General features: G+C 55.2%; 1 protein-coding gene across 3 annotated transcripts in view; it reads left to right on the forward strand.

Moving 5' to 3' along the window:
• The window catches only part of SYT12 (synaptotagmin 12), a 29,723-nt gene that overhangs the window by 15,253 nt on the left and 4,040 nt on the right, over positions 1–10,430 (forward strand). For all 3 annotated transcript variants that reach the window (XM_008063480.1, XM_021715224.1, XM_021715225.1), the window contains 3 exons: positions 4,089–4,481; positions 7,798–8,013; positions 8,864–8,984. In XM_008063480.1, coding sequence (XP_008061671.1) covers positions 4,089–4,481; positions 7,798–8,013; positions 8,864–8,984 — 730 coding nt within the window. The remainder of the gene's footprint in view (positions 1–4,088; positions 4,482–7,797; positions 8,014–8,863; positions 8,985–10,430) is intronic.

Consider the following 10,430-nt stretch of genomic DNA (forward strand, 5'->3'; position numbering starts at 1 on the left):
CCCGGCGGGTCAAGGCTGCGGTGGCCGGGAGCGGCCACTGCACCCCAGTCTGGGCGAGGGAGTGAAACTCCAACTCAAAAAAAAAAGAAAGAAAGAAGACCATCTCCCCAGTGCCACCACCCAGAGACAAACAACTGTTAAATTTTTTTTTTTTTTGAGTAGGAGTCTCACTCTGTTGCTCGGGCTGGAGCAATGGTATGCTGACATGCTGACGGCTACCACGGCCTCGATCTGCTGGGCTCAGGCGACCATTCCACCTCAGCCTTCCAAGTAGTGAAACTATAGACACGCACCACCACAACTGGCTAATTTTTAAATTTATTTTAGAGATGAGGTCTCACCAAGTTGCCCAGGCTGGTCTCAAACCCCTGGGCTCACCTCGGCCTCTCAATGTGCTGGGATTATAGGCATGAGCCACTGCGGCCCACCATTTTTTTTTTTTGGTAGAGAGGAGGTCATGCTATATTGCCCAGGCTGGTCTTGAACTCCTGGGCTGAAGCGATCTTCCTGCCTTGGCCTCCCCAAGTGCTAGGATTTCAGGTGTGAGCCACCAGGCCTGGCCCTCTCTGGTATTTTTAATCAACCTCCCCCAGTCTTTTTCCACGCATAGTTTTCACACACTGGGCGTCATATCTGTGTAGAAGTGTAAGCCCTGCTCTTTTAATCTTGCTTACTGCTGAAGCATTTTCCCATATGGTTGAGTACTCATTACAAACATCATTTTAATGGCTGCAGGAGGCTCCTTCTCGTGCGTGTGCCCTGATCTACTAAGTGCCATCATAAATAATGTAGCGATGTTTTGTATGTAAAACTTTGTCTTCATTTGGGATAGTGTACTTTGGAGGCATGCCCAGATACGGAATTACTATATCAGGGGCACAAACATTTCTAGGACTCACACTATACATTGCTGAATGTTTCATCATTTAACACATGGCAGAGAATTTTCCAAATGTCATATAGAGTTTCAGTGAGCACAGCCAGAATCCATTATCAGATGAGAATCCCTCATGGGGTGTCTGGGGGATTATCTCACACTCTGTTGGGGAGAGTGTAAAGTAGGGGTCCTTTTCCAAAGACCATTTTGACAACATGTGTCCAAAGCCTTCAAGAGGACTGTGACCTCTGAGCCAGGATTTTAAGAAAGCTATTCAATGCTGTGTTGTTTATATTTCTGAAAAATTAGAAACAACATAAATGTCCAACAGGAGGGGAATACTACATTAAATTATGGTTATCTAGCTGAGTGCAGTGGCTCACACCTGTAATCCTGGCACTTTGGGAGGTCGAGGCAGGAGGGTTACCTGAGACCACAGATTCGAGACCATCCTGGGCAACATGGTGAGACCTCGTTTCTACAATAAATCAAAAAATTAGCTAAACATGGTGGCACACGCCTGTAGTTCCAGCTACTTGGAAGGCTGAAGTAGAAGGATCACCTGAGCCCAGCAGGTCGAGGTTGTGGTGGCCATGAGCAGCGGGCCACTGCACTCCAGCCTGGGCAACAGGGTGAGACTCCTTCTAAAAAAAAAAATTACGGTTATCTGCTCAAGGGAAATTGAGACACCAGAAACAATTATGGTAATGAAGACTATGTAAGCCGGGCACGGTGGCTCACGCGTGTAATCCCAGCACTTTGGGAGGCTGAGGCGAGAGGATTGCCTGAGCCCAAGGGCTCGAGACCAGCCAGGACTACTTGGTGAGACCCCGTCTCTACAATAAATCAAAAAATTAGCCAGGCGTGGTGGAGCATGCCTATAGTTGCAGCTACTTGGAAGGCTGAGGTGGAAGGATTGCCTGAACCCAGCAGGTCAAGGCTGTGGTGACCATGAGCATTCCACTGCACTCCAGCCTCCGTGACAGAGTGAGATTCCAACTCAAATTTTAAAAAAGACTATGGAGAGATAACAATTACGGTAATGAAGATAGGGAGAGGCTTATGGTACAAAGGCCTTTGCTTTCTCAAATCCCAAAGTTAATTTAGAGAAAATAAAAATTCAAATATATAGGCGAGGGAGAAAATACTTAGACTATTTGGGCAAATGTGTTACTCAACATGAAAGGTTTGTAGGCCGGGCGTGGAGACTCAAGCCTGTAATCCCAGCACTTTGGGAGGCTGAGGTGAGAGGATTGCCTAAGCTCAGGGGTTCGAAACTAGCCTGGGCAACTTGGCGAGACCTCGTCTCTACAATAAATCAAAAATTAGCTGGGCGTGGTAGCACGCGTCTGTAGTTCCAGCTCCTTGGAAGGCTGAGGCGGAAGGATCGTCTGAACCCAGTAGGTCGAGGCTGCAGTGGCCATGAGCGTGCCACTCCAGTCTGGGCAACAGAGTGAGACTCTAACTCAAAAAGAAAAGAGAGAGAAAGATTTCTGTGTTGTAAACTTCCCTTGAGCCTGCTCCATCTCCTCTTTAGTGGCTAGACCTTAGTAATATTATTATTGTTGTTGTTTTGAGATGGGGTCTCACTCTATCATCCAGGCTGCAGTTCAGTGTCATAACCATGGCTCACTGTAGCCTTGACCTTCTGGGCTCAGGCGATCCTTCTGCCTCAGCCTCCCAAGTAGCTGGGACTATAGGCACATGCCTCCATGCCTGGCTAAATTTTTGGACTTTTTTGTAGAGTTGAGGTCTGGCTATGTTGCCCAGGCTGGTCTCAAACTCTTGGGCTCAGGTGGTCCTTCTGCCTCAGCCTCCTGAGTAGCTGGGGCCATAGGCAGGCAACTCCATGCCTGGCTAATTTTTAAAAATTTTTTGTAGACACAAGGTCTGGCTATGTTGCCCAGGTTGGTCTCAAACTCCTGGGTTCAAGCAATCCTCTTACCTCTGTCTCCCAACATGCTGGGATTATAGGCGTGAGCCACCATGCCCAGCCTAGACCCTAGTAATCTTCCCCAGGCCCCCTTCTGCTGTATGCTTAGATGGCTAGCAAATTTTCCTTTTTTTTTTTTTGAGGTGGAGTCTCACTCGGTCACCCAGACTAGAGTGCAGTGGCCGCTTCCGGCCACCGCAGCCTCGCCTGCTGGGCTCCAGCGATCCTTCCGCCTCAGCCTTCCGAGTAGCCGGAATTACAGGCATGCGCTACCACGCCCAGCTGATTTTTTTTTTAATTTATTGGAGAGATGAGGTCTCGCTGCCCAGGCGGGTCTCGAACCCGCGGGCTCAGGCAATCCACTCACCTCAGCCTCCCAAAGGCGCGGGATTACAGGCTGAGCCACCGAGCCCGGCTCGCAAATTTTCCTTTTATAAACATCACTGCAATGGACATCCTTTTTTTTTAGAGTTGGAGTCTCACTCTGTCGCCCAGACTGGAGTGCAGCGGCTACTCCCGGCTGCCACGGTCTCGACATTCTGGGCTCCGGCGATCCTTCTGCCTCAGCCTTCCAAGTAGCTGTAACTACAGGTGCACGCTACCACGCCCGGCTAATTTTCTGATTTTTATTGTAGAGATGAGGTCTCGCCAAGTTGCTCAGGTGGGTCTCGAACCCTCGGGCTCAGGCAATCCACTCACCTCAGCCTCCCAAAGGCGCGGGATTACAGGCTGAGCCACCGAGCCCGGCTGCAATGGACATCTTTATGTAAGAAATTCTGTTCCTACAAATAAGCATTTTGAGAAAAAGCTTTCTTACATTCTGGTTAAGGAAAGAAAAGCAAAGGGCATGAAATACTTGAAAAAAGACCTCCCTAACTTGGGGACGCACTGCTTTGGGGAAAGGGGAACTCAGAGGGACCTTGAATGCCTGTAGTTCCAGCTGCTTGGAAGGCTGAGGAGGAAGAATTGCCTGAGCCCAGCAGGTCGAGGCTGCAGTGGTCATAAGCGTGCCACTGCCCTCCAACCTGGTTGACAGAGTGAGACCCTGACCCAAAAAAGAAAGAAAAGAAAGGAAGGAAGGAAGGAAGGAAGGAAAGAGAGAGAGAGAGAGAGAGAGAGAGAGAGAGAGAGAGAAAGAAAGAAAGAAAAAAAGAAAGAAAGAAAGAAAAAAAGAAAGAAAGAAAGAAAGAAAGGCCAGGTCCTAACCTGTCCGCCGTCTCCTAACCACCTTGCCCGTGGCCTTCGCGAGGCTCCGATGTCCCTTTTTCTCACCCCCAGAGAGTGCCTGCCTGGAACGCCCAGCGGGCCAGCACACGGGGACCACCCAGCCGCAAAGGCAGCCTCAGCATCGAAGACACCTTCGAGAGCATCAGTGAGCTGGGACCCCTGGAGCTGATGGGCCGGGAGTTGGACCTGGCCCCCTACGGGGCCCTCCGGAAGTCCCAGTCGGCCGACTCCCTGAACTCTGTCTCCTCTGTGAGCAACACCTTTGGGCAGGACTTCACGCTGGGCCAGGTGGAGGTGAGCATGGACTACGACGCCGCCTCCCACACCCTGCACGTGGCCGTGCTGCAGGGCAAGGACCTCCTGGAGCGCGAGGAGGCCAGCTTCGAGTCCTGCTTCATGCGTGTCAGCCTGCTGCCCGACGAGCAGATTGTGGGCATCTCCCGGGTAAGTGGGCTCTGGGCTCCTAGACTCCTCCCCAGGTGGCGGGTGGCAGGATCCCAAGGGGGTGCCGGAGAGCAGGTTTGGGTGCTGATCCCGGTGCCGAAGGGGCGGACTGTAGGGAGAGTGGGGAGTTTGGGGCCTCCCCCCAGGGCTCCCACGGCACCAGTTCTCAGCTCCTGTCCACGTCCACATTGGTCCTCGTGTCACCATGGGGTCCTGGCAGAAAAGGGATAGCATGCTTAAGTTGTCTAGTTTGAGGAGAGCTTAATACCAGGATACTGTGGGGCACTGAGGGGTGGGGGGGTGGCACACGCCTGTAATCCCAGCACTTTGGGAGGCGGAGGTGGGAGGATTGCTTGAATCCAGGAGTTCAAGACCAGCCTGGACAATATAGTAAGACCTCGTCTCTACAAAAAAAATAAAAAAAATTGAGCCTGAGGCAAGAGGGTTGCCTGAGTCCAGGGGTTTGAGACCAGCCTAGGCAATGTGGTGAGACCTCGTCTCTACAATAAATAAAATTAGCCAAGCGTAGTAGCGCATGCCTGTAGCTCCAGCTACTTGGAAGGCTGAGGCGGAAGGATCACCGGAGCCCAGCAGGTCGAGGCTGCGGTGGCCGGGAGCGTGCCACTGCACTCCAGCCTGGGCGACAGGGTGAGACTCCGACTCAAAAAAATAAAAGAAAGAAAAAGAAATAGCTGTACTACTTAGAGTGGTGTGGGCGGGGCATGGGTGACCTCAGGGATGTCGTGATACCCTGGAGGGGGGTGACAGGAGGGTGGTCCTACCCCAGGTCTGAGGGAATGAGGGGGAGGTGAGATTGCTGGGACCGCAAGGAGAGGGGCGTGTGGGGAGGGCCAACTCCATAAGGGCTGTGCCCTTGGGTCCGGCGACATGGTCAGCTGACATGGTCAGCCCACAGCTGCCCTGCTGAGAAGGACCTCCCTCTGGCTCCCAGATCCTTCCGGTGACCCCCACTGGCTGACCCCACCGGAAGCCAGAGGCCAAGGGAGGTCAGCACCTGAGGTCGAGAACAGAGTGAGGGAGGGGGAAACAAACAGGAGGGTGGGGGGCACCCAGCCCCCTCTCCCTGCCCGTGTCCCTCCCTGGCGAGAGGGGGCCAGGCCAACACAAGCCCTGGCCTTCTGTCCAGCAGCAGATAGCTCTGGGCTGAAGGGGAGGAGGCTGTCTAGACGCCAAGGCCAAGGCTGGAGCCTCTGAGACGGGCGAGGTCAGCATACAGTGGGGGGAGCCAGGGAACCCGTAGGACCAAGTGCCTTCTGACTCCCTGAGACCCATCTGTGTCTGGTCACTCGCCGTGCTGAAAATCAGCTGGCTGGCCCTCAGTGATGGACACGGTCTTCCCTCTCCCGCCCCACCCTGTGCCCATCAGTCTAAGGAGGGTCCAGGACTGACCACCGGTCCTATGGGGACAGGGCATCAGGGGGGCGGCCAAGCTTCTGAGAGGCAGCACCATGGGTGGTTGGGAACAGGACCCCAGAGCCTGACTGCCTGGGTTCAAATCCTGGTTCCGCCACCACTTCCTAGCAGTGTGATCTTGGGTAAGTCAGTTTAGCGCCCTGGGACTCAGTTTCCCCGTCTATCAAATGAACGGGCGCCATCATTATTGAGGAAGAGACAGGTTAACACTTGTGAAATCCTTAGTCTAGCCCTTGGTAAGTGCTTAGGAGGTTGGCTGTCAGGACCAGGCAAAGTTGCCAAGAAGGACCTCTCTCCCACATTCGAGCCACGCTGCCTATGGCCTAGGCTGCCTGGGGGACTCGGGGGGTTCAGGACACATCCCTCCAGGAGGGACATTGGCAAACAAGCAGCTGCCACAGCCTGATGTGTGCTGAGGTGTGCCCGTTTCACAGAGCTCGGCACGTCCACGATTCTCTCATTAGCCCCCAGAGGCGGGTAGGATGGACTGTTAGGACAACTTACAGATGGGGAAACTGAGGCTGGGGAAAGTGTTTTGTCCAAGACAATCCCAGCAGGCAAACGGGAAGTCTGGGACTCGAACCCAGGGCTCCTATCCTTCTCTTCCCATGTCCCCCTAAAGCACAATGCTCAGAAAATGCTGATTGGGTTGCCCCGGGCCCCACGAGTAGGGGACAGCCGAGAGGGTAGTGTGGCCAGAGGACGGAGAGATGGGGCCAGAAGACCATGGCGGACCTGAAAGCCAAGGTCAGGACGTGGGCTTTACCCCTTGGGAGCAAGGGAATGTGACTCCCAGGGAGCACTGTGAAGGGAGTCTTCCTAGAGCCCAGGCAATGCCAGAAGAGTGCGGTTCAGGGTGACTGGAGGCATTGGCGGACTTATTCCCAGGAAGCAAGGCTGCTCAGCATCGCAGCCTGGCCAATCCTACCAGTGCGTGCCGCCCCCAGGCTGGGCAGCCCCCCAGCTTCCAGCAAGGTGCCAGGGATGAGAGCTCCTTCCTTTAAATATCTCCAGGCAGTGACTAAGGGGGCCCCACCCCCGGGAGAGAGCAGTGCCCGTGAGTGCACCTGCCCACGGCTTCCTGGGAGGAGGCCAGTGGCGCCCACCAGGCAGAACTAGGCTTGGGAACGGAGGTTCCCTCCCTCCATCCGCCCATCCATCCTGCAGCGTTCAGAGGGTCCTGGGCCGGGCTCTGCAGGGGGGCCGGGCCGTCCATGGCTCTTGACACCACAGACAACTGTCTCACCCCTGCTGCATGCCTGGCCCAGGGCTGGACTCAAGCAGATGAAAGAGAGTCCAGATTGACGCTGGGATGGCCATGAGTGTGCCACTGCACTCCAGCCTGGGCGGCAGAGTGAGACTCTGATTCAAAAAAAGAAAGAGAGAGAGAGAAAGGAAGGAAGAAAGGAAGGAAGGAAGAAGCCAGGCTCGGTGGCTCAGCCTGTCATCCCAGCACCTTAGAAGGCCGAGGTGAGTGGATTGCCTGAGCCCGTGGGTTCGAGACCAGCCCGGGCAACTTGGCAAGCCCTTGTCTCTACAATAAAATTAAAAAAAAAAATTAGTCGGGTGTGGTGGTGCACACCTGTAATTCCAGCTCCTTGGAAGGCTGAGGCGGAAGGATCGCCAGAGTCCAGCAGGTCAAGGCTGCGGTGGCCAGGAGTGCGCCCCTACACTCCAACCTGGGTGACAGAGTGAGACTCCAACTCAAAATTTAAAAAAAAAAGACTGGCATGGAGGCAGTTGGGATAACAGAGTCAGGACTCTAGCGCAGGTCTCTGGACTCCCCGTCCAGTGCTCTCTCCCTCCTGCGGACTCCCAGGCCCGGGGCCGCTACCCCTCCAACTCTGGCGCTCCCTCCATGGTCCTTCTCTCTGCTCTGCAGATCCAGAGGAATGCCTACCCCATCTTCTTCGATGAGAAGTTCTCCATCCCCCTGGACCCCACAGCGCTGGAAGAGACAAGCCTGCGATTCTCCGTGTTCGGCATCAATGAAGACGAGCGGAACGTCAGCACCGGCGTGGTGGAGCTGAAGCTCTCTGTGCTGGACCTCACGCTGCAGCCCTTCAGCGGCTGGCTCTACTTACAGGACCCGAACAAGGTAAGGGGCCGGCCTTGGCCTGCCTGTCCACCCTCCACGAGAGCCCGTACACGGACACTTCCGAGGGGGAACTCCCCTGTCCTCTGCAGCAGCCCAAACCCCAGCATCATTAGGAGAGCAGAGAAGGTGGCCCGGCCCGAGCCACAGTCAAGGACACTCTGCTTACTGCAAACAAATGCAAATGACCCCAAATCCTGACCACTGTTTACACCTCCTCTGCCTACCTACCACCACACCTTCAGAGGCTCTGTTAGGAGGACACTCCTCTGTTCTTAAAGGGGCCTATCTCAGACAGAGGCCAAGTTGAAGTTTACCTTTATAAGTTTAGGAGTGCTCAGGGAACAGCGTAGTTGTTTAAGCACAGGACCTGGTCCCGTTCCTCTTCCATCTCTGTGTACTACGACCACAGAATGGTTTTCTCAGCCTGGAATGAGGGAACAAAGCTGCATCTGATGGCTGCATTGGACAGGCAGCCTCTAGCCTTCCTTCCAAGGCAGGCCTCCACCCCAGGGAAGGTGAGGCATGTTCCCTGCAGTGGTGAGCATGGAGGGAAGGGGTAGGAGGGACAGAGGGAGGGAGAGAGTTGTTTCCTTGTCTGTCCTGCCAGCCTGGAGCCCTGGTGTAAGGGCCCCCAGGAGAAGGAAGCTTCTATCTGGTCCTGGCAATCAAGGCCTTTCCCTGGACCCCTCAAGTCCTGCGGGGGACAAAGCCCTCTGACCAAGGGCCCCCAGGAAAAACCACTTCTCTGTGGAGAAGGAAGCTTCTGGCTGCTCCTGGCAATCAAGGCCTTTCCCCAGACCTCTCAAGACCTGTGGGGAGCAAAGCCCTCTGACCATCCGCTGTCTCCCAGGCCGCCGACGCTGTGGGAGAGATCCTCCTGTGTCTCAGCTACCTCCCCACAGCCGAGCGCCTCACCGTGGTCGTGGTCAAGGCCAAGAATCTCATCTGGACCAATGACAAGACCACAGCGGGTAAGGGCCTGCCGGCTGCCTGGCTTCTGTGCGTGGCTGTGGCCCAGCTCCGCGCCGTGGGCACCTGGAAGCATCAGCAGGCGTGGGACACCATGCCAGGGCTGAGCTGGGAGCCGTGCTCGGCAGGAAGATAAATCCAGCTGGGGACACATGGCAGCCCTGGAGCGAGGCGGGGGCACCTGTGAGGGCGGAGTGAGGAGGAGGCCAGAGCGATGGGTTCTAAGAGCAGGAGATGGCACTCAGGTCTGGCGCACTGGACAGGAACCAGTGGGCATCCGCTTCCCAGACCTGGACTTCATGACGGCGGCAGACAGATGCCCAGAGATAGGGCAGCACCCCGGACTCCAAACGGAGAGCGGGGCCACTGGCTTGGGTTGGGTGTCAGGCAGAACCTGATGCCCGAGGTTGGCAGGGACTTCCAGTCCCTTCCACAGCGGTGGCCCGGGGAGGCAGCTTGGAGGAGCCCGACCTAGGGGAGTTCTAAGCCTGGGTGACCCCGGCTCCAGGCAGGTGCCACAGGACGTCCGGTGGGCAATGGGTGAGGTGATACCCAGACGGCGTCTTGGTATTTCAGAGATGCACTTGGTTGTTAGTGCTCGCTGAGCGGGCGCTGGTGACTCAGAGCTGACGTCTGCACTCGGGCCATTTATAGAATGAAAAGCGGTGGGACTGCCGCACTCCACAGAGCACCGTGTGAGGGGAGCGTGTGGGCTGTGAGGCAGGCTGCCTGAGTCCAAGGCCCAGCCCTCTCCCGACTTGCTGTGTGAGCCTTCAGTTTTTTCATCTGTAAAGTGGGAAAATAATAAAGGACTGAGCTGTCCAAAGAGAAGGGAAGGCTGGGCGTGGTGGCTCACGCCTGTAATCCCAGCATTTGGGGAGGCCTAGGCGAGTGGACTGCCTGAGCCCACGGGTTCGAGACCAGTCTGGGCAACTTGGTGAGATTTCATCTCTACAATAAATTTTAAAAATTAGCCGGGTGTGGTAGTGCATGCCTGTAGTTCAGTTACTTGGAAAGCTGAGGCGGAAGGATTGCTGGAGCCCAGGAGGTTGACACTGGGGTGGCCGTGAGTGTGCCACTGCCCTCTAGCCTGGATGACAGTGTGAGACTCCAACTCAAAAGAAAAAAAAGAGGCTCAGCTGGTAATCCCAGCACTTTGGGAAGCCAAGGCGGATGGATTGCCTGAGCCCGCAGGTTTGAGACCAGCCCAGGCAACTTGACAAGACCTCATCTCTACAATTAAATTTAAAAAATTAGCCGGGCTCGGTGGCTCAGCCTGTAATCCCACGCCTTTGGGAGGCTGAGGTGAGTGGATTGCCTGAACCTGCGGGTTTGAGATCCACCTGGGCAGGCGAGACCTCATCTCTACAATAAAATCAAAAAATTAGCCGGGCGTCGTAGCACGCGCCTGTGGTTCCGGCTACTCGGAAGGCTGAGGCGGAAGGTTC

The sequence above is a fragment of the Carlito syrichta genome, unplaced genomic scaffold, assembly GCF_000164805.1.
Source record: "Carlito syrichta isolate Samal-C Ts95f unplaced genomic scaffold, Tarsius_syrichta-2.0.1 Scaffold306867, whole genome shotgun sequence".
Classification (NCBI taxonomy): domain Eukaryota; kingdom Metazoa; phylum Chordata; class Mammalia; order Primates; family Tarsiidae; genus Carlito; species Carlito syrichta.